This window comes from Myotis daubentonii, chromosome 1 (genome assembly GCF_963259705.1).
Source record: "Myotis daubentonii chromosome 1, mMyoDau2.1, whole genome shotgun sequence".
NCBI classification, from domain to species: domain Eukaryota; kingdom Metazoa; phylum Chordata; class Mammalia; order Chiroptera; family Vespertilionidae; genus Myotis; species Myotis daubentonii.
This window is the reverse complement of record NC_081840.1, coordinates 133,057,135-133,081,993: the sequence shown is the minus strand read 5'-3', so window position 1 is coordinate 133,081,993 and position 24,859 is coordinate 133,057,135. Positions and strand designations below refer to the sequence as shown.

The 24,859-nt window shown below is 39.7% G+C and overlaps 1 protein-coding gene across 8 annotated transcripts in view; it reads right to left on the bottom strand.

Annotated features, from left to right (window-relative positions):
• The window catches only part of STAM (signal transducing adaptor molecule), a 67,531-nt gene that overhangs the window by 40,695 nt on the left and 1,977 nt on the right, over window positions 1-24,859 (bottom strand). For 5 of the 8 annotated variants that reach the window (XM_059660408.1, XM_059660390.1, XM_059660417.1 and 2 more), the window contains one exon: window positions 4,862-4,946. The exons of 2 other annotated variants lie outside the window; for them this stretch is intronic. In XM_059660408.1, the coding sequence (XP_059516391.1) occupies window positions 4,862-4,946 (85 nt within the window). Of the gene's footprint in view, window positions 1-4,861; window positions 4,947-24,859 lie in introns of those variants that run through there. One more of the 8 variants, XM_059660454.1, reaches the window with a different exon arrangement.

Genomic DNA, 24,859 nt, shown 5'->3' with positions numbered 1-24,859 from the left:
TGTCAGTAGTAACCCCATGTCAGTGTGACAACCAAAGCCATCCCTAGTAGAGCAACACCACCAGGCTGAGAACCACTGCCAGACAAAAGCAGCACTGTGATACAGTAGAAAAAGAGTTGTAACTTGACAGACCTTATCTATAATAGGGAATTATAATGCTTTCTTATCATTATGTTATTACAATACTAGACTGGTGCCAGGGACTTAGAGACACACTCAACAATGTTAGTTCTAGAAAGCACAAACATATCTTCTTCTATCAAGTTAGTTTTACAACTTTAGCTTCCAAAGCTATTTCAGAGTGAATTAAGTTTTACATTTTCATTTGATATGCTATAAAAAGTGCTTTACTACAACTTACCATTCAAGAATATACAGTGGTGAGCAAACATAGATTTACAGTGGTGAGTAGGCAAAACAAAGTTAATAAAGCAATTGTAATAATTATAACCTGCATGCCTTTTTTCATACAAACAACTTAAGCAAGATCTGGCAAATAATAAGTCAATAAATGTTGAGCCTAGTCTTAAAAAGGCATTTAAAAGACTTTGAAAATTAAGGCCTGGAAATTGGGGATATGATTGTAATAAAATATATACTGCAACAGAACTTTTTCTCTCCCTGATGCAGCCCTTCCAACTTGGAGACTTTAATTTTCCCTTAAAAAAACAGGAATATAGTATTCTATCAACCTCCAGTTGAAGGTCGGAAAAAGTCATAGCCCAGGTCCAGAACAGGACATTAAAGATACAATGAAAAACATTTTTAGCAAATTTCTTTCAAAAGACTTTTCACAAAATATTAGTAATGACTACTAGTTTATCCTTCTAATTCTGTTTGACTAAATCAAAACTTACAACCTAAATTGAGCTCTTAGCCAAGTTAAAAAGAAAAGGTACATTTTCCACCTTCAGTCAACTATATCTTTAAAGACAGTTCAGATATAAAATAGTAGCACAAATTAATCTGGCAGTCAATTACAGAACTTTAATTTTAACTCTGATATGTTTAACCTATATTTATGCTCACATTTTTTACATATAATATAAACCAATCAAAACTAACAGACAAAGCTATTTTTAGTATGTGAAAACATGTTAAAGAAAACTGCTACTATCATTCTGAAAGTTCTCTTGATTCTAAACAGAGACTGTTCAGTCCATCATACGACCTCACTGGCTAGGCGTTTTCCAGTACTTACTCATACACTGGAACTGTACACTAAAAATCATGTGAATATCTCAGGGAGTTAGAAAAAAAATTTCAGAATGTTTCTAAGGTTTTAAGTCCAGCATATTCAAACACTTCAGGCTTTTAAAAAACCTTATTATCTATATGAGGCAAACAGGAATTACATCTCTTAGGTTTCCTGAAATTGATATATTTAAAATAATAATTTTAACTAATAATTATTAAAGTATGTTAAACATTCTACATGCCACTAATCAAAACTAATGCTAAACTAGAAAATTATTTCTTAATTTTTCAACTTTTACAACCAATGTAATACTAATAGACATTAGAGGAAATACATTTTTAAGACTGATAGGATATATTAAGAAATTACAAATGTAGAATAGTGTATACAATATGCCGACTGTCTACGAATGGGGGAAATATATTCACATGTGTGTAAAGAAACAATGAAATGATATAAAAGAAACAAAGTGGTTACCTAGAGGATTGGGGTGGGGGGAAGGATAGGAGTTTGTCAATGTTCATCTTTTAAGTTGTTTTAATTTTTGAGCCATGTGAATATGTTTCTATTTTAAAAGCAAAAAAAGTGCATTTTTATTACATAAAAATACTATAAATTTTTAAATCAACTAATAAACACCGTGTGTGTGATTTAAAAAACAGAACAGCAAGATTTTTTTTGAGAGAGGAAGAATTAAGAAAAGATTTTCAAAACACCAGTGAACATTTTCCAAACTACCAGAACTCCAAAACAGGTTACTGTAACAAAAAGAAAGGAATGGGCAGGGGAGGGCAAGAGGGCAGGAGGGGAGGAGGGGAGGGCAGGAGGGGAGGAGGGGAGGGCAGGAGGGGAGGGGGAGGGGAAAAGGGAGGGGAAGGAGAGGCCAAAGGATTTTTTAAAAACTATTTCCTTAGGGAAGAAAGACTTAAATCATTGTATTTATGCATTAAATAATTCTATAATATGTTGCTTGATACACATCATTTTTATTTTTAAAAATCTTACTGAATAAGAAATGTTTTTCCAAAAGTCTCCTTTATCATCCCTAAATGAGCCCTCTTAAATAGATCTATACATAATAATAAACATGGTAATTGACCGTACCTTTGCTATGCCTCCCATTGGCTAATCAGCACGATATGCAAATTAACCACCAACAAAGATGGCGGCTAATTTGCATAGGTAGGCTCCAAGCAGTGGAGCGAAGCCTGATGGCCCAGGGCCGGAGCAGCAAGGCCTCACAGCCCCCGGGCCAGCGGAGCAGCTAAGCCTGACGTTTCTGGGGCCGGCTCCAGCCAGAACTTGGCCAGAGCGAAGAGCTGGGCCCCGGGTGCCGGAGGCAAACTGGTGCCAGCAACCAGGGGAAAGGAAGGCCTATTGCATGAATCTCTTCGTGCAACAGGCCTCTAGTACATTTTATAAAATTACAGATTAACACCAAATGGTAATACTTTTTAAAAAAAAATCTAAACTATTGCCTAAAAAAATAAACTTATTAATTGCATTGCAATCTATAACTTCCCTCTACATTAACCTACCCTGTCTAAATTTGTCGCAGGACAGCTGATGTCCCTCTTCTCTCTCACACCAATTACATGTCTTAATCTTCTTTAAAGCACACCAGGTATCTAGAATAACTCACTGACAACCTACAATATTGTTCAATAATCTTATGGTACCATCAGCAACCCATATCTAAACATACAGGGTGTCCCCACCAAAAAATGTATATGCACTTTGAATGACTATAAACTCAGTGTTTATTAACATACAGTTCATTTTCAAAATTTAAAAGAATCTATAAAAATGAACAATTTTTTTGTCAATGCCTGTTTTTAAACTGAAAACCATTCTGGTCCAAGCACTGCTGATAACACAAAGCAATGGAGCTGCAAACATCGATAATTTCATTGGGTATGTGTGCCTTCAATCCGTCAACTGTCAGTTTTGTACCGTAAATTTTATCTTTTGTGTATATCCATTTTTAAAAAATCTAGTGGCACTTTAGGATAAATTTTCCTTGTTCAAAGCTTAGTCTGGCTTCACCCATTATTTCCTGAAAAGGAGTGAAAATTAAGTGAGTTATCAGCTGTTCAAATGTATATACATTTTGGGGGAGACATCTTATGAGTATATAGATTCCTAGTAACATTAACCAGATAGATCTCCGTAAGTTTTTCATATACATTAACTATAAAATGATTTAAAAGATTAAAAACAAACTATATGTGGTTTTCACTTGCTGGAGGAGGGGAGAATGGAAAGTTGTTTAACAGGTACAGAGATCAGTTGGGGATGATAAAAAACTCTAGAGCTGGGTGGCAGTGATGATTGCACAAGAACACAAACATACCAAATGACATGAACCCATATATTTTACCAACATTCTGAGGGATATTATGGGGCAATTCATAGAGCTGGGTAACAAAATAAATGTGGCAGGAACTAAGGTTTTAAGTACAAATACAAGAATAATTTTTTCATTAACGGGAATAGGGAACAAAGGAGGGAAAGTAAGTTTAAAGATAAAAGAGACACAAGGCAGATTTACAGATGGCAAGATTAAGGTTTATACAGCATGACTATCCAGAAACTAGTGACCCGGTGCATGGATTCATGCAATTGAAAGAAAATTAATTAATTTCAGCTTCAGAAGCATGTTGTGCCAATAGTTGGTCTTCAGATACTTTCTGGCATCGTGTGTGATTGGTGTCAGCGAGAGCTTTATATCTATCACACATGTGCAAGTCAACATTTATTTTTAAATTGCCAATGCACATCATATGTGCTGGCTGGTTGGTTGGATGGACGGTTGGTCACTTAGCCTTTTTTATATATATATATATGGATAGATAATGCTGTGTCTACAGAACTAGTGATTGGATACAAAATTAGAGTTGAAAATACACGTTACCTGGAAGTTGTCAGATTTTAAAAGAAAAAAAATATTAGAAAATGACGCTAAGGGAAAAATATAAATCAAAAAATGTTTAAGAAACTATCTATATTTAGAAGGGAAAAAACAACAGCCAAAAGAAGGTACATCAGAGGTTAAGATCACCACCAGAAGAATCAAGTATAATGCAATAGTGCTCCCTAACATTTTTCATATGAAAGTACATGAATAAGACAACATGTTTGGGTAAGGCTGCTAATATCTGGATATTATTAGCCCAGGAATTAAGGAAATCACTAATATATATATACCAGTTAATCTACTCACTGAACTGCTTAGAAAGCTGGGTGTTTCCAAAAAGCCCATATACCAAAAAATTTAAGGTTCTACTTCCCTAAAGTGCCTCTTTCAGTAGTCACTCATCAGTTGGGTTGTAGTACGTTGCAGATGTGACAAAGAACAGAACTCAGAAATGACCATCAAACTTTGTAACTAAAAAATCCCTAATGACTTGAAAAATCAAGTGAAAAAAAAACTAGATTTCAGGAGGAAAATAGTGATTAAAGTGGCAACATTTTTACCAGTCATGTTACTCTAACTGGTTATAAGAAGTAACCCGAATAGGATGATTCTTCAAATCCTTCTAGGAAAAACATTCTCTTTTAAAATAAATTATAATTGTAATACGTTCCACCTTATCTTTGTTGTATTCATATTAATAAAAAGGACAAATGAATAAAAGTTCTTTGAAATTTTGCAACACTTACCCAGTGCGAGACTGACCGACTTTATCACAAATATCCAAAATGAGACCCCAATCTTCAGCAGTATTCATCTCACTAGTTGCTTTCTCTGTATATTATAAAGAGAAATTGCAGAAATAGTACCTTATAAAAACCTTTAAAGGGTAAATAATCAGATTCAAATCATCAAACCTAATCTAATAAAAGAGAAATATGCAAAGTGACCGCACCTTCACTATGCCCCAAGCCACCCCCACCAGCCAATCAGAGTGACTATATGCAAATTAACCCAACCAAGATGGTGGCCGACAGTCATGGAGCTGGAGCAAGCAGGAAGCTTGGTTGCCCGGGTGATGGAGGAAGCCAAGCTTCCAGCCTGCCCTGCTGGCCGTAGCCTCCGCTCAAGGCAACAAAGTTTCAATTATAGAAGATAAATAAATCCCCGATACCTGCTTCCAGCCAGCCTCAACTGGGAGCTTGGGTGGCTGGGGGCTGGGGCCAGCCTGAAAACGACCCTCAGTCCCTCACCCAGGCTGGCCAGGCACCCCAGCGGGGACACCCACCCTGAGGGGGCTGTGGCCAGCCTGCAAAGAGCCATCAGCCCTTCACCCAGGCTGGCCACACCCTCATGGGGTGAGGGTCCCTGTTGGGGGGCTTGGCCAGCCTGCAAACAGCCATCAGCCCCTCACCCAGGCTGGCCCGGCACTCCAGTGGGGACCTCCACCCTGAAGAGGGTGTGGCCAGTCTGAAAATGGCCCTCACCCAGGCTGGCCAGGCACCCCAGCGAGACCCCCACCTGATCCGGGACACCCTTCAGGGCAAACCAGCCAGCCCCTACCCATGCACCAGGCCTCTATCCTATATAGTAAAAGGGTAATATGCAAATTGACCCTAACAGCAGAATGACTGGGAATGACTGGTCACTATGACACACACTGACCACCAGGGGGCAGACGCACAATACAGGAGCTGCACCCTGGTGGTCAGTGCGCTCCCACAGGGGGAGCTCTGCTCAGCCACAAGCCAGGCTGATGGCTGCCAGTACAACGGTGGTGGTGGGAGCCTCTTCCACTTCCTCAGCAGCGCTAAGGATGTCCGACTGCAGCTTAGGCCTGCTCCTGGCTGGCAAGTGGACATCCCCCGAGGACTGCCGGGTTGCCAGAGGGATGTTTGACTGCCAGCTTAAGCCCAATCCCCCGGGGAGCAGGCATAAACCAGCAGGTGGTCATCCCCCGAGCGGTCCGAGACTGCGAGAGGGCACAGGTCGGACTGAGGTATTCCTCCCACCCAAGTGCACAAATTTTTGTGCACCAGGCCTCTAGTTGTAGTATAATCAAGTATCAACAACAAATCACAATAATTGCCAGCAGTCTGATTAATGAGATGTTCAAGTCCATCTTTAAAAAGAAGGGCACCTTTATTACCTGTCACAATTATTTTCCCCATTCAGTTGCTTTTCTTTTGTATAAAAAATATGCCATTGATTTTTCTTTTTTTAAATAATTATATACAGGTCTATCTCTCCCTGCAGATATCAAGATAAAAATAAGAAAACATTTCATTATCAAATAATTCTTAGCTTTACTTGCCAGTGAAGGAACATAGGCAAATCTCTATAAAATGTTTCAGGGAATTTAATTATTTAGCTTTGATTTGGGGTTCTGATAAGAAGAAACTGAACAAAAGAAAAACAAGCTTTGGAGAAACCAAGATGGCAGCATAGGTTAAAGCCGGAGATTGCTGCCTCGAACCAATTCAAGGGTACACCTAAAAGTCGGAACGGACATCATCCAGAACCACAGGAAGGCTGGCTGAGTGGAAATTCTACAACTAGGAGGAAAGAGAATATCATACCCAGACTCAGAGGAGGTGCAGTGCTGAAGTGAAATACTCAGGTCGCGCACTGCGCGGAGTGGGCTGGCGGTGGAGGACGCGGTTGTTGTTTTCAATCGGGAGGGAGTTTCAGACTCTGAGCTCCAGATCCGGGCAAGTCTCTAGGGACCCAGACTCAAACGGGAGAAGCGGGACTGTCTGGCTTCGGTCGGAACTCGAAGGCAGCTTTCTCTCCGAGGTTTGCAGCGGTTGCTGGGACTCTGTGAGGCAGAGCCCCTAGGGACGGAACTGAAAGCAGCCATAACTGCTTGCTCTGGCCCGCCCTGCAGATCCCCGGGGACCCGCCCCGCCCAAGCCCTGCGCAGAGCCATTTGCCGGATAGCCTCAGGCAAATGCTAGATTAGCACCGCCCTAGAGATCCAGCACAGAAGTTCTCCCACTGCAGACACAGCGGACTCTCATAGCCAGTTAGCCTGGAGGTCAAATCACCCCCGGTATTGCCGACAACAATCAAGGCTTAACTACAACAAGACTGCACACAAAGACCACTAGGGGGTGCACCAAGAAAAGATAAAAAAAATGCGGAGACAAAGAAACAGGACGCAAATGTCAGAAATGGAAGATATAGAGCTCAAAACCACACTTTTAAGGTCGCTCAAGAACTGTCTAGAAGCTGCCGATAAACTTAGTAAGGCCCTCGAAAAGACTGGTGAGACCGCCGATAAAGTAGTGAGATCCTCAAGAAATCTAATGAGACCCTCGATATTGTGATAAAGAACCAACTAGAAATTAAGCATACAGGGACTGAAATAATGAATATTGTACAGACACCCAACAGCAGACCAGAGGAGCACAAGAATCAAGTCAAAGATTTGAAATGCGAAGAAGCAAAAAACGCCCAACTGGAAAAGCAAAATGAAAAAAGAATCCGAAAATATGAAGATAGTGTAAGGAGCCTCTGGGACAGCTTCAAGCGTATCAACATCAGAATTATAGGGGTGCCAGAAGATGAGAGAGAGCATGATATTGAAAACCTATTTGAAGAAATAATGACAGAAAACTTCCCCCACCTGGTGAAAGAAATAGACTTACAGGTCCAGGAAGTGCAGAGAACCCCAAACAAAAGGAATCCAAAGAGGACCACACCAAGACACATCATAATTAAAATGCCAAGAGCAAAAGACAAAGAGAGAATCCTAAAAGCAGCAAGAGAAAGTAACTCAGTTACCTACAAGGGAATACCCATACGACTGTCAGCTGATTTCTCAACAGAAACTTTGCAGGCCAGAAGGGAATGGCAAGAAATATTCAAAGTGATGAATACCAAGAACCTACAACCAAGATTACTTTATCCAGCAAAGCCATCATTCAGAACTGAAGGTCAGATAAAGAGCTTCACAGATAAGGAAAAGCTAAAGGAGTTCATCACCACCAAACCAGTACTATATGAAATGCTGAAAGGTATCCTTTAAGAAGAGGAAGAAGCCGAAGCCGGTTTGGCTCAGTGGATGGAGCGTCGGCCTGCGGACTGAAGGGTCCCAGTTTTCGATTCTGGTCAAGGGCATGTGCCTGGGTTGCAGGCATATCCCCAGTGGGAGATGTGCAGGAGGCGGCTGATCGATGTTTCTCTCTCATCGATGTTTCTGACTCTCTATCTCTCTCCCTTCCTCTCTGTAAAAAATCAATAAAATATATTTAAAAAAAAAAAAGAAGAGGAAGAAGAAAAAGGTAAAGATACAAATTATGAACAACAAACATGCATCTGTCAACAAGTGCATCTAAGAATCAAGTGAACAAATCTGGTGATCATAATAGAATCAGGGACATAGAAAGGGAATGGACTATTCTTGGGGGGGAAGGGGTGTGGGAGATGCGGGAAGAGACTGGACAAAAATCGTGCACCTATGGATGGGGACAGTGGGTGGGGAGTGAGGGCGGAGGGTGGGGTGGGAACTGGGAGGAGGGGAGTTATGGGGGGAAAAAAGAGGAACAAATGTAATAATCTGAACAATAAAGATTTAATTTAAAAAAAAGAATAAAAAAGAAAAACAGGCTTTAACTGAATATTTCCCTTAAATAATAACTTGACAAATTAAAAATATCAAGAGAGGGAAAACATGAGAAGCAATAATAGCAACAATACCTCAAAAGCTATATAACAATGTAGAAGACCAAGAAAAGTGGATCGTATATTGGCAGTAAGAAAAAAAGTATAAGAACTGGCATGTTTTACACCACTGAATTCTCAGAAAATTCAAATATTGGTAGCAAAAGGAAGTGTGAAATTGAGAGTGAAGAATAAAGATGATTTAAAGTTAGATGTAAATGGGTTAATGCTGTTTGAAATGTAGACAGGTCCCTACTTTGCCTTTCTTACCCAAGGACTCTAGCAACCACCACTACTCCTCCTAAAAAAAGGAGTGAAGGTTTGTTTTCTGATGGTAAAGCAAAGATTTTCTAGACAAGGAGACACCAGACATAGTTAAGACACAGGCATCAACTTCTGGTTTCCTGTCCAACACGTCAGGGAGTTAGAAGTCATCACTCCATTCTAACAAGTAAAGCACTAAAAAAGTGGATAATAAACAACTTTTCATAGATCCCTCAAAGGTGAAGTCATAGAGAAAATTGCTACCCCCCAAATTAGAAACACAGACAGGTGGATACACAGAATCACAACTTAGAGCAGAAACATCACCAGAAACCACTAGAGGCATGAAAATTTAAACTGTAACAAATTGCTGGGACTAAGTGTGGACAAGTCTGGGCCAAAATGCCAGAGGAAGGAGAACAGTAATTATTGTGAAAGACACCAGAGCATTATCTTCTTAATAAGACCCACTACTCTCAAGAGAAACTATTTGCCAGCACCTAACCAACTAGGGTTTGGTCAGAGATTAACCCACCTAGGTAAAGGAAATACCCAACTCCAACCCACTTTGGCCACCCTGTTCCACCTGAGGGATACAGGGGATACTGATCAGCATGTGAGAAATTCACACTCCAGTGGCAGAGGTTCACGGCAAGACTGAGACCCAATCACGGGAATATAGAATGCTTTCCCACTGACACCTTACCACCAGACCACTAAGGGCTGGTGTTCATTTTATCTAGTTCATTATGTCTAACTTTCATTAACGCACACTTATAAAGCAAAAAAGTCTGAAAGACGGAGCAAGTATCAGAACCAGACTCAGACATGGCAGGAATATTGGAATTATCAGACCAGGAATGTTTTAAACTATGATTAACATGCTACGAGTTCTAATGGAATAATGAGACAGCATGCAAGAACAAATGGGCAATGTAAGCAGAGATGAAAATTCTAAAAAATAATCAAAGAAAAATACTAGAGATGAAGAAAAGAATAAAAGTAAGAATGCCATTGATGAGCTCTACAGTAGACTGGACATGATAGAAATTATCTCTAAACTTGAGGATATGTCAATAGAAACTTTGAAAACTGAAAAGCAAAGAGAAAAATAAATGACTGAAAAAAACTGAAACAGATTATCCAAGAACTGTGGGAAACTACAAAAGGTGCAACACAGAGGCAAAAAAAAACAAAAAAACAAAACAAAACAAAAACAGAAGAAATATTTGAGACAATGATTCAGATCTTCCCCAAATTAGACGCCAAACCACAGGTCCTAGAAGAACTGAGGAAACCAAACACAATAAATGTCAAAATAACAACACCTAGGCATATCATATTCAAAGATGAAGAATATATAGAAAAGAAGCCAGCAGAAGAAAAAAAAAACAAAAAACACAACATTGTACCTCAGTGGTCCTCAACCTTCCTAATGCCGCGACCCTTTAATACAGTTCCTCATGTTGTGGTGACCCCCAATTTCATTGTTACAAACTGAACATAATTAAAGCATAGTGATTAATCACAAAAACAATATGTAATTATATATGTGTTTTCCAATGCTCTTAAGCGACCCCTGTGAAAGGGTCATTCGACCCCCAAAGGGGTCGCGGCCCACAGGTTGAGAACCGCTGCTGTACCTATATAGGAATAAACATAATGACATCTGATGCCTCAGAAACCATGCAAACAGGAGAGGAACGGAGTGAAATGGCTATGTTGAGAGTAAATAACCACTAACCTAGGATTATGTACCCTGTGAAATTATTCATCAAAAGAAAAGGAGAGCCCTAAGTGGTTTGGCTCAGTGGATAGAGCATCAGCCTGCAGACTTAAGGGTCCCGGGTTCAATTCCAATCAGGGGCACATGCCTGGGTTGTGGGCTCGATCCCCACTGGCGGGCGTGCAGGAGGCAGCTGATCAATGATTCCCTCTCATATTGATGTTTCTCTCTCTCTCTCTCCCCTCTCCCTTCCTTTCTGAAATCAATTAAAAAAATGTTTAAAAAAAAGAGAGAGATATAAAGACTTTCTCAAACAAAGAAACACTGAGGAAATTTATTATCAATAGAGTGACCTTTGCAAGAAATGTTAAAAGAAGTTTTTCAAAGGGAGAAGTAAAGGATAGTGTGTGTGTGCGTGTGCATGTGCGTGTGTGCGTGTGTGTGTGTGTGTGTATAAGTGAAATGAAGATGAATACTATTCAGAAAACTAGTAATAAAAGAGAACTTCTTCAAAATTACAAAGAACATCCACAAAAATCTAATATATTTAATGGTGAGAAACTGAAAGTTTTACTAAAAGGGTTAAAGAGAATAAAACAGGGCAGAGAAAATGTATTGTGCTTAGCAGGTATCTTGCAGCCAAGCACTGCACAGCTTAGATAACCAGAAGACACCTGGCATCAGTAGGAAACAAGGACGGACCCGACCCTTACATCAGCAGAACAGCTTGCAGCCAGCAAGGATTAATAAAAACCTGCCTCTCCCTTCAGTCTCTGCTGATTCCTTTTTCGGACTCAACCCACCTGAACCCAGGTGCCTGAAATAATGGCTTCTTTAGATACATTATGGCCTTGTGTCATAGGTGCACTGCCCACTCGGAACCTTTCATTTACCACTGTGGCAAGGATATCCCCTCTCACCACACCTTTTCTCCATCATATGGGAAGTCCTAGCTAATACAAAAAAGACAAGAAAATAATACAAAAGGCACACAAATAAAAGAATAAATAAAATTATCTTTATTCACAGGTAACATAATTATCTACATGGAAAATCCAAAAGAATCTTTTTTGTTGAAAAAGAAAAAAGCTGGAACTAATAAGTGATTATAACAAGATTGCAGAATACAAGGTTAATTAATATACAAAAGTCAATTGCTGGGAGGGTAAAATAGATGTTGTTTAAGGATATAAACTTGCGACAAGTAGTAAATAAGCCATAGAGATCTAACGCACAGTATCATGAAAACAGACAACAATATTATAGTATAACCATCAAACTTACTAAAGCAACATGTTGCACACCTTAAATTTACATAATGTTACTTGTCAAATATATTCACTAAAGACAAGTCAATTACTTTCCTATATAGATCAGCAATGAACAAATGGAATTTTAAGTTAAAAACACAAGGCCATTTAGCATTACATTAGCAATAAAAAAAAAATGCAATACCTAAGTATAAATCTAACAATATATATACAGGACTTATATAAAGAAAACTACAAAACCCTGATGATGAAAGAAATCAAAGAAATGGTGAGTTATTCCATGTTCACTGATAGAAGACTCAATATTGTCAAGATGTCAGTTTTTCCCAACTCAAAATGGATCATAGGTCTAAATTTAAAACAACCTAAGAAACTCCTAGAGCCCAGCCGGTGCGGCTCAGTTGGTTGGATGTTGTCCCGTGCACCCAAAGATTGCCGGGTTTGATCCCAGTTTGCAGGCTCTATCCCCAGTAGGGGGCATGCAGGAGGCAGCTGATCGATGTTTCACTCTCACATGAATGTTTCTCTTTCTCCCTCTCCCTTTCTCTTTCTCTAAAGATCAACAAAAACTTAAAAAAAAAAAACCCTCCCTAAAAGATAACACAGGATAAACTCTAGATGACCCAAGTATAGCAATGACTTTTTAGATCGAAAACCAAAGACATGATCCATGAAGGAAATAATAGATAATATGAATTTCATTAAAATTAAAAACTTCTGTTGTCTGAAAGATGCTGTAAAGAAAATGAAACAATAAGCCACATGCTGGGAAGAATTATTTGCCAAACACATCTGATAAAGGACTGTGATTCAAATAATACAAAGAATTCTTAAAACTCAGTAACAAGAAAACAACCCAATTAAAAACAGGAAAAAGACCTGAATAGGCACTTCACCAAAGATGATCTATAGATATCAAATAAATATATGAAAAGATGCTCCATATCATATGTCCTTAGGGAATTACAAATTAAAACAATAGGAAGATATCATTATATACCTATCAGAATGGCCAAAATCCAAAACACTAACATCAGCATATGCTGGTGAGAATATAGAGGAACAGGACTTCCACTCATTGCTGGTAAAAATGCAAAATGGTACAGAAACTTGGGAAGATATTTTGACAATTTCTTACAAAACTAAACATACTCTTACCATACATCTTGTTATTTATTCAAAGGAGCTGAAAAATGTCCATACAAAAACCTACACATGGATATTTTTAGCAGTTTTATTCATAATTACCAAAACTTGGGAGCAACCAAGATGTCCTTCAGTAGGTAAACAGGTAAAATTGTGGTAACATCAGGCAATGGAATATTATTTAATGCTAAAAAGAAATGAGCTATCAAGCCAAGACAAATTTTAAATGCATACTATTAAATAAAAGAAGGTAATCTGAAAAGATTACATAGTGTATGTTTCTAACTATATGACATTCATAAAAAGGCAAAACTATGAAGACACTAAAAACGGATCAGAGGTTGCCAGGGGTTAGGGGGAGAATGAGATGAATAGGTGGACACAGAGTATCTGTAGGACAATGAAACTACTCTGTATATTATAATGTTGAATACATGTCATTATACAGTCCTTTCTCCAAACCTTAGTGTGAACATTAGTATAAACTATGGACTTTGAATATGATGATGAATGTTGGTAGGTTCACAACTGTAACAAACGTACCACTCTGTTGCAGGACATTGATAGTGGTGGACGCTGTGTGCAAGAGCTAGATTTTTAGAAAAAAAAAACCAGACTCTATAGCCAGTATGTAAAAATGGTTTGGTAGAGGGAAAGGAAGAAAACAAGAGAAACTAACTCTACTCTGAAAATTAAGTGGGTTACTTAGAAACCAAATGTTGAAACAGCGTTTAATTTTGTTCAGCAGAGGCCACTAATAACTGATTCAAATTTATCTGTTGCTATCCAAGCTTCAACAACATATTGTAAGTCGCTTGAAAATAATAACAATTTCTGCTCTGGGTAATTCTTTCAATATCCATGCTTTCAGTCTCTGTGCTCAATAAATACTTAATCTAATCACATAACTGCAATAGGTAATTTAACCTAATTATGAATAACTGGAAAGGCACAAAGGGAAGGACAAATAATACAGGCATGTCATTGTACAGCTTTGCCAGCAGTTGAAGTTTAACACTCCCCAGATCTATTTCCCACAGATTGCTGGGAGAATAGACGCATGCCCAGTCAAGTCTGGATAACATAGGGAGGGTACTTATCTGTCAGTCACACCTGGGAACAGGTCACTGGCTAGAACAGGCATGGCCACTGCAAGCACAGGAAGATTTGAGATATTTAATCTCCTAAACAAAGTTCACTCTCTTGGCTCCTGGCCCTCTTGCTATGGACGACTGCAACTACCTAGTGCTGTACTGGACCCAATTCCAACATGGAAAGGAAACTTTGAATACTGGTTTTGCTTCTAGCTCTACTGAATTCATAGCTGCACAACTTCCATGACTGGATTAAGGGAAAGAGGTCTTTGGAAACCCAAGGATGTAATTCCATGAAAATAAAGCTTTCTACCACATCGCACCCTCCAGTGGTATGCTCATTCCAGCAGTACCCAAGAACCCCACTCCCATTAGCAAATGAGAAAAGCCATCCATGCATTCCTCCAATAACCCCTCAGGTTCAATAAATCACTATATAACTCACAGAACTCAGGAAAGCACTTGCGATTAGTTTTATTAGAAAAGATACAAATCTGAACCAGGCAATAAAGACATACACAGAGCTAGCTCTGGGAGGGTCCCAAATACAAAGAAAGCTTCTGAGCCCTCAGGATGCATCACCTTCCTGACACATCAATTTGTCACTGTAGTAGGCAGTTAGGCATGAGCAGAGTCAGAACAATAAAATGTAACCAAGATGGAAAGCCTGGGTACCTAGCAACTGGGAAAACAAGAACCTCCCCCAGAGGGTGACCCTTCCTCTCCTGGCATATGGCTGGTCATGCAGTTTAGACCCCTTGACCTTTCATATGACTGGTCAAGTGGTAAATAACCTGGTTATTTACCACAATGAACTGATGGACTGTTACTAGGCTGATGCTACACCAGACCCAGCTCCACCACAGAATGGAAACTGGACGCTGACTTTGCTTCTAGTTCCAGTCCTACGTGATTCAGACCCTCCCCTGACCTTTCTTCCCCTAGCATTTTTCTAGTCATGGAGTGAAATCCACAGAGGAAGAACAAAGGGGCTGGAGAACAACCTCATATGACTCCCATACAACCCTGGCATGACCACTCCCTTAAGCATTAAGCCCTCGGGACAATGAGGTTCTAGCCTAAATCAAATAATCTTAGGAACAAAGCCATGAGCCTGTGGCCCGTAGAGACAGAGTTTTGGTCAAACTAGAGATGACATTTAGGCCTCAGTTGTATTTCAGCTCTAAGCCCAGAAAATCAGCTAAACCAAACAGAGGGATACCATGGCTGATATCAGGACCAGATGCAATGACTAATGATCTCCTAGTGCCAACCAATCAGTGGACACCACAGAACATGAAAGGACACACCTGAAAAGCTGATGAATATTCTATTGAGATCCTCCCAAGAGATCTCCCCTGAAATCCCCACCCTTAAATGCCCTTGAGACAAAGGATCCAGTGCTCTCTTTCTCTCTCTCCCCTACCTCATCCTCCCTCACCCTCTCTCTTTCCCTCCCCCTTTCCCTCTATTGCCCCCCTCTACCTCCCCCACACCCCACCTGTACCTTCTTACTTTAGGCATATCTCTGCTTTCTTTCTCCTAACCTCCAAGGGCCCTTCTTTTGCCTCTGTAACTTGTTTTGAATCCATGCAACCCAGATGGCTCACTTCTACCTCTGTGATTTTCTAAATAAACTAGAGGCCGGGTGCATGGATTTGTGCACCGGTGGGGTCCCTCAGCCTAACCTGTGCACTCTCGAAATCCGGGACCCCTTGGGGGATGTCAGACTGCCAGTTTCAGCCCAATCTCCACAGGGATCAGGCTGAAACCAGCAGTCCGACATCCCCCGAGGGATGTAGTAGTGCACTAAGCGGCAGGCGGCCAGGGAGGAGCCCGGGATGGGCACACACCACTCCTGCTCATCCTAGCCTCACTATGCCTGCCACAGGCTCGTGCCCAGTCAGTCCCTATCACAGTGATGGCGAACCTATGACACGCGTGTCAAAGGTGACACGTGAACTCATTTTTTTGGTTGATTTTTCTTTGTTAAATGGCATTTAAGTATATAAAATAAATATCAAAAATATAAATCTTTGTTTTACTATGGTTGCAAATATCAACAAATTTCTATATGTGACACGGCACCAGAGTTAAGTTAGGGTTTTTCAAAATGCTAACACGCCGAGCTCAAAAGGATTGCCATCACTGCCCTATCAGGAAAGGCTATGCCACTGCAGCGGTGCTCACCAGCCATGAGCCCTGCCTCTGGCGCCTGTTGGTCAGCTGAGCAGCGCTCCCACTGTGGGAGCACACTGACTACCAGGGGGCAGCTCCTGCGTCGAGCATCTGCCCCTTGGTGGTCAATGCACGTCATAGCAATCGGTCAACCAGTCATTTGGTCGCTGAGGCTTTTATATATATTTTTGCTTGTATTGGAATCTGAATTCTTTCTTAGCAAGACCTCGAGTACCAAGATTGCTGAATCAAGGTCCAATTGATATCATGGTAAATAATCGGGTTATTTTCCACAACAGACTGAAGGATTGTGACTAGCCTCATGCTACACCAGACCCAGCTCCACCACGGAACGGAAATTCTGGATGCTGGCTTTGCTTCCAGTTCCGCTAAATCCCCAGCTGCCCCTCTTCCAGGACTTGTTGAAGGGAAATGGGACTTTGCAAACCCAGGGATATAATTCCATACCAATAAAATTCACTCATCCTCCCATGCGAGTCTTAGAAAATTCTTTTTCTCAAGATATCGCAAGGACCCAACCCCAAGAACCCAGTGGGGAAAGGGATCCACCGGTGGACACTCCATTTCCACAGATAATAACACAATCGCTGATAACATGCTGGTGCAGTTTTGCCACTAACATCACCAACCAGGAAGCTCAACTGAGCTTTTGTTTCCAGAGTTTTTGTGGGAGTATCCTCATTAAGGTATGACTGAACATCTCTTGAAATTCTATTTCCAATCCCCTCCCTGCTTTCTGGCAGGGCTGCTATCATAAGACTCAAAGCCCCAACTTCTGATCACAAGGTATTCCTTCTGGAGTGGCCAGCCCCCATGCTCAGTGTATCTAAACTAAGGTGCAGTACCAGAAACCCACCATGGATAAGAAAGATGCTCCCCTCACTCAGGAAAGTGAAAAAAGCCAGTCAATGAAGGAAAAATACCATATGATCTCACTCATTCATGGATAATAGAGACCATTATAAACTTTTGAACAATAATAGATACAGAGGCAGAGCTGCCTCAAACAGATTGTCAAACTGCAGCAGGAAGGCCGGGGAGGGTTGGGGGGCAGGAGGGAGGGGGGTAAGAGATCAACCAAAGGACTTGTATGCATGCATATAAGCATAACCAATGGACATAAGACACTGGGGGGTAGGGGAGGCCAGGGGACTGTCAAGGGCGGGGGAAAAAGGGGGACACATATGTAATACCCTGTGTAATACTGTAAGCAATAATAAAAAAAAAATGCTAAAAAAAAAAAAAAAAAGAATTCAGAAGCTCCCTCCCAGGAAACAGAAACAAAGACTATTCAAACTTTTTATTATTTAGCACTCTTATAATGGAAAATCTTATCTATCTATCTATCTCTCTCTATATATACACACACATACATATGTGTGTGTATATATATATATATATATATATATATATATATATATAGCAACTCCAAATGAAATTGTTCTAATTGAGGAGTCTCATAGTCCTACCCCATTGACCCTCAAACCCCTCTGAAGCCCAAGAAGGCTCAGTGTGTCATCCTAAACAATATCCTCCATTTACTACTTCTTAGAAAAGCGAAGACAAGTTACTACTTTGATCTGTAATGCCTTTAATTCATCATCCTACTGACTGGTAGCCAAGCCGACTTTTTTTAAAAGCATCGTGCATTTTTTCAAAAAAGAACACATTTAAATCTTAAAACCCATCACTTTATTTAAAAGCATAACTGTTATGCTTATTAAAACTTTATATTAAAAAGGTAATAACTAGAAATTATAGAAGTATGTCTGATCAAATATGTTACCTATTATCATAACTAAGTATGATCTTACTGTTCCCAAATTAGGTCATATCCAGGAGTGTCTATATAGTCCTTAACAGATGATATGCTGAACACTCATGAACTACCTTCGTTATTTTCCTATGCATAAACAGTATCAGTATCTGACTCAAGCATACATATACAGACAGACAGAAATGCAACCCATTCAGAGCTCTAAATCCATCCATATCATTTACTGATGCTGCCTCAAGGTCAACAAGCAGAATTCTTCTCAGTTATAATACAAATATTTTTTAAACCAGAAGAATATAAACTACTTGCAGCAGTTCAACCTGGTTTTGTGAATAGCAAATGAAGTCAAAACTATTTACTCTCTAAGACACTCAAAAACAGGGTTTGTGGGAAAAGGAAAAGTGACAACAAAAACAGACTTGCTTCTAAAGAATTCAAAACTTAATGATCCCATTTCATCCTCAGATTATACTTAACACAAATACTCAATAAGAGATTGATCAATTTGCCCAGCAATACCCAGAAGATAACATATACAGCCTCGTTTAAATTTCAATAGCCTCAATGGATTGGAGAACTTTTTTCTGATAAGCAACTTGCTTCTTTTGACTTTCTCAAAATTTATGACTGTCAAAAGATTTAGGGAGGTGAGAAATGCTTATAGGAAAAAGATTTTTAATCAGCTTAGAGATGCTTTTCAAAAATGATCAATGGAGAAAGCAAGTCTTAAACTGTCCTCTTTTGGGGATTATGGAAATCAATTTTTCAGAAATGTTTCATCAAATTCCCCGTACCTCCTGACCACTGGAAATCATATCTACAAAGAAAAGCAATCTGAAGCTCTACTAATCAGAAAGAAGTAGGCATCAAAAGAGAAATGAAAGAGAAGAGCACAAAAGAGAAATGAAAACTTAAAAGCATTAGAAAGAATAGCTTACAGGAAAGGGAAAATAGGAAAAAAAAGAAAGAATGAGGATAATTTCTTAACCCAGTGGATAGCAGACCTTTAACACATCTGTATGCTTAATTTTATCTGAGTATCTTTTTTTTTCTCCTGAGTATCTTTTGACAGCAACTGGTACCACCCCTTAGAATCCAAGTAGTATCCACAGACACCACAATTACTCCTAACTTTATAAGAGAAGCTAAAATGTAACTATTGATTCTTATATGCCAGGTAATGTGCTAACTGCTTTACATGCAAAGGCCCCTTAACCTAACCCTAACAAAGACTAATTAAGAGAAAGGTTGTCGGGACAGAGGATCCACACCTGAAAAAACAGTAGCATAAAGCCAACAAGGAAAGAACTATACCTTGAGGAAAAGTAGTGGAAGGTGAGGCTGATGAGGTAAAAAGGAGCCAATCTATTAGGAAGGTAAAGCATCCAGACTACACATAACAACAGCAGAATCCATGGGGGCATATTCAGTGTGCCTGCCACATAGAAGACAGTACGTACTTGTTGTTTAGGATGTAGAAAATTACAACTACAGAAGTCAAGAACAACCTGCAGATTCTTGACATATGTATCTGACTACGTAAACTAAGGAACCAGTCATCAGAACAGAAAAGCACACTGGAGAAGAAAAGTTTAAGTATGATTTTGAGCATGCTGAATTTAAGATATTTGAAGCATACTCAATTCCAGTAAAGAGAATGTCAGTCTTTTTGTAAGTATTCCTCATAACAACTCCATGAGGTAAATATTTTTATCCCTATTTACAAAGGTGGAAAATGAATTCATGGGGTTCTATACTTGCCTAAGTCCATACTTTGCCCACTTACTAAGAGCAAATGCTTCAGCTGCAATTTAAACCCAAAGCCATATAGATCAACTAAAGGCCTGCTGCATGAAATTCGTGCATTTGGGAGAGTGGGGGGCCTTTCAGCCCGCCCTGCGCCCAGTCCAGAAGCCCTCAAGGGATGTCCAACTGACAGCTTAGGCCCGATCCACGGGGAGCAAGCCTAAGCCGTCAGTTGGACATCCTCAGCGCTGCCGCGGAGGCAGGAGAAGCTCCCGCCACCGCTGCTGTGCTCGCCAGCCATGAGCCTGGCTTCTGGCTGAGTGGCACTCCCCCTGTGAGAGCACACTGACCATGGGGGCAGCTCCTGCATTGAGCGTTTGTCCCCTGGTGGTCAGTGCACGTCATGGCGACCGGTCATTCTGTAGTTTGGTCAATTTGCATATTAGCCTTTTATTATATAGGATGGAACAGAACAGAGAACCCAGAAATAGACCCAAGACATTACAGTCAACTAATACTTGACAAAGGAGGCAAGAGCATACAATGGAGTGAAGAAAATCTCCAATAAATAGTGTTGGGGAAAATTGGACAGATACATGCAAAAAAGTGAAACTAGACCACCACCTTACACCATACACAGCAATAAACTCAAAACGACAATGAGGTATCACCTCACACCTGTCAGAATGGCTACCATCAACTGATCAACAAATGACAAGTGCTGGTGAGGATGTGGAGAAAAAAGAACCCTAGTACACTGCTGGTGGAAATGCAAACTGGTGCAGCCATTATAGAAAACAGTATGGAGTTTCCTCAAAAAATTACATATGGATCTGCCATTTAACCAGTGATCACACTTATAGTAATACATCCTAAGAAACTTGAACCACCAATCAGAAAGAATGCATGCACCCCTATGTTCATAGCAGCACAATTTACAACAGCTAAGATCTGGAAACAGCCCAAGTACCCACCAGTAGATGAGTGGATAAAAAAGCTGTGGTACATTTATATCCTGGAATATTATGCAGCAGTAAAAAAAAGTAGAATCTCTTACTCTTTGAGACAGCATGGAGGGACCTGGAGAGTATCATGCTATGTGAAATAAGTCAGTCAGAGAAAAACAAGTATCACATGATTGCACTCGTATGTGGAACCTAAGTAACAAAATAAACTGATGAACGGAGTGGATCCAGAGACATGGAAGCATGGAACAGAGTGCAGAATCTCAGAGGGAAGGTGGGAGAGGGTAGGTGGGAGGGAGGTAATCAACCAAAGACCTGGTATGCATATATGCATAACCCATGGACACAGACAATAGGGTGCTGAAGGTTTGGGGCAGGGGGCGGGATGGGGGGGGGGCGCAAATTGGAAGGGGCTAAAGGGGGAAAAAGGAGGACATATGTAATACTGTCAACAATAAAGAATTATAAAAAACAAAAACCCAAAGCCCAAGGTCCTTCCATTACACCATACTGCAAGAGAATGGGACATTAATATTTATGAAGATTAATCTGGCTGTGGTTCATGACAGGGTGGACTAAGCAAAACAAAGGAAAAACATGTCCAACTGTAGGATACGAACTGGTCCAAAATAATCTGACTAGTAATGCAATGTACTATTATAAAAACAAAACTTGATGATTTAGCAGAGGCAGGGGAATGATTCAAAATGCCTCTTGGGTTTCAAGTCAAACTAACTAGAACATTATAAAACTACTAAATAATGGCTAAAGAACCAGACTAGGAAAGGTAAGTTCAATTTTCTGATAGATTTATTTTTTTAGGTGATAACAAAACACTAAATAGAAATACAAGACTGGTGCCTGGCCAGTAAGGCTCAGTGGTTGAGCAGCAACCTAGGCACCAAGAAGCTACCAGTTGGACTCCTGGTCAGGGCACATGCCCAGGATTTCCGGCTTGATCCCAGCAGGGGGCATGCAGGAGGCAGCCAATCAATTAACACTTATGTTTCTAATGTCTATCCCTCTCTCTCTAAAATCAATTTTTTTAAAAAAAACCACACATATTTAGAAATACAAGAGTGCAGATCTATGATAAAGTTATTGAGTGCTTACTATGTTCTGTCCTTAAGGTACTGGGGATAGAAATGAAAAGTCCTTAGAAGAGGATAAAGGGAGAATAAATGGTGATAGGAGGAGGCTTGACTTGGGGTGGTGGAAACACAAATAATATACAGATGATGAACTACAGAATTGTACACTTGAAACCTGTATAATTTTATTAAACAATGTCACCTCAATAACTTCAATAAAAGGGTTAAAAAAAAAGTTCTTATCCTTATGGGGTTTATATTCCATACAGTCAATCAATCAATGTAGTCGAATACTGCAAAATAATAAGATGGAACAGGAAAACAGTGAGTTGGTTAAGATTAATATTTTTTTTGCAGAAAGTAGTTAGGGAAAGCCTCTCTTATAAACTGTTTTGAACAGTCTTGAATGATGTGATCGAAGACTTTCAAATACCTGAGGGAAGAATATCCCTGGGAAAGCAAATAGCACAAGACAGATACAAAGGCAGTAATGAGCTTAGAGTATTCAGACCCAAGAGGCTTAGATGAAAGTGAGTGTTTGGGGATCAAAATCACATCAGATACAGGAAGGAGTCAGATAGGGTACCACAGTAAGGAATTGCATTTCTTTGTAAGTGGGATGGGAAGTTGCTGGAGAATGCAGGTGACATTATCTGACATTTTTCAAAGATCACTGAGCTTTGTAGATGCGAACTGATTATATGGGGTAAGAGTGGTAGCAAAGAAAGCCTAATAAAAAGCTTTTGCCATAGTCTATGAAAGAAGTCATGATGGCTGGAGTAAAATAATAGTGGCGAGGCAAGGAGAAGTGATGAGATTCTGGATACATTTTAAAGTAGAGCCCAGGCCACTGTGGCTCAGTTGGATGGAGCATCGTCTCGACACCAAAAGGTCGTGGGCTTGATTCCAAGTCAGGACACTTACCCAGATTGGGGGTCAGGGTGTGTACAAGAGGCAACCAATGTTTCTCTCTCTCTCTCTCTCTCTCTCTCTCTCTCTTCCTTTCTTTCTCATCCCTCTCCCTTTCTCTTCTCTCTAATAAAACAATTACAAAAAATATCCTCAGGTGAAGATTTTTTTAAAAAAAAGTTGCCCGGCCAGCATAGCTCAGTGGTTGAGCATCAACCTAGAAACCAGGAGGTCACAGTTCGTCCCAGTCAAGGCACACTGTCCTGATAGAATGGATGTGGAGTGTGAAAGGAAATGAAGAATCAATGATGGCTCCTAGACAATAGAGATGAGTGACAGGAAATATCAATGATGCCATCTACTGAAATAGGTAATGATGAAGGAATGAGTAGAACTATTACTATCTCTATATTCCATATTAAAGAAAACTGGGGCACAGAGTATCTAAGCAACTAGACCAAAGTCACACTGTTGGTAAGCAGCAAACCTGGAAAATGAATTCAGGCAGTGTAGCTCCAGAATCTGAATTCTTAAAGCTAAGCTAAACTGCCTCCTAAGACTCTAAGGGAACAAAATTTGAAAGAAGTTCTAGATCTGAGCTCCAGGTTCAGTTCAACATTTGGAAGTCACAAAAAGGATAAGCCAAAAGAGTCTTAAAAAGGACTTAAAGCAGAAAATCAGAAAAAGTTTGGTGTACTGGAAACCAACTGAATAAAGTATATCAAAGAGGAATGCTAAGAGATCAACAATAAAAAAATGGACTAGGAATTGACTGTTGACTACTGAATTTGGCAAGATGGAAGTCACTAGGGACTTTGACATAAAAGCTTGATGGAATGAGTTATATCTATAATTCAAGAGTCGAACTTCACAAGAAATATCCAAAATGAGATCCATTTATTCAGTAACTGTTTACTGAATGTTTATTAGTATCAGACACACTACATGCTGGGAATATCATAGCGAACAAAACAAACAAAAATCCCTGTCCTCGTGGAGCTTACATTCTGATAACATGTCTAGACATTTCAAGGGAAAAGCTATTGCCAGTATTTTGCTTCTTTATATAAAATGCTATATTACGCCGAAACCGGTTTGGCTCAGTGGATAGAGCGTCGGCCTGCGGACTGAAAGGTCCCGGGTTCGATTCCGGTCAAGGGCATGTACCTGGGTTGCGGGCACATCCCCAATAGGAGATGTGCAGAGGGCAGCTGATCGATGTTTCTCTCTCATCGATGTTTCTAACTCTCTATCTCTCTCCCTTCCTCTCTGTAAAAAATCAATAAAATATATTTTTTTTAAAAAATGCTATATTACATAAATCAGTTCATGAATTCCTTATTCACCATTTCAGTTTATGAATAAAGTAGAAGATAATTTTTAAGTACAAATGTATACGAATGTTAAATGGTAAATAATTATATCAAGTGATTTAGTGAGAGGACTTTAATACCACTGACATACTCAGTTAAATGTATTCTACATACTGTATTCTACATGCTATCCTAGTAAACTATTTAACATAGGAGTTTATAAGACTCTGTCCAAGGATTATTTACTGGGAGTCTCTGACAGGTCTTCTTAGATAACTTTTCATAATATTTTGATACATGGATCATGAGAAGCGAAAATGCCCAAACCTGACTAACTTTAAAAAGTAAACTTTTCTGGAACAGAACAATGTTCCTATACTCAGGAAACTTACTATCTAGCAAGCTCACATGACACATTCTCAATTCAACAAATATTAAGCACTTATTATGTAATTAAATAATTAAGGATCGTAAAAAAATGATGCCAAATAATTTGGTAAAGATAAACGGTGTTGCAGAAATTTTGAAAAGAGTGGAGATTATGGTAAGTTAGAGCAATTCTCAACTGGGAGCTATTTTGT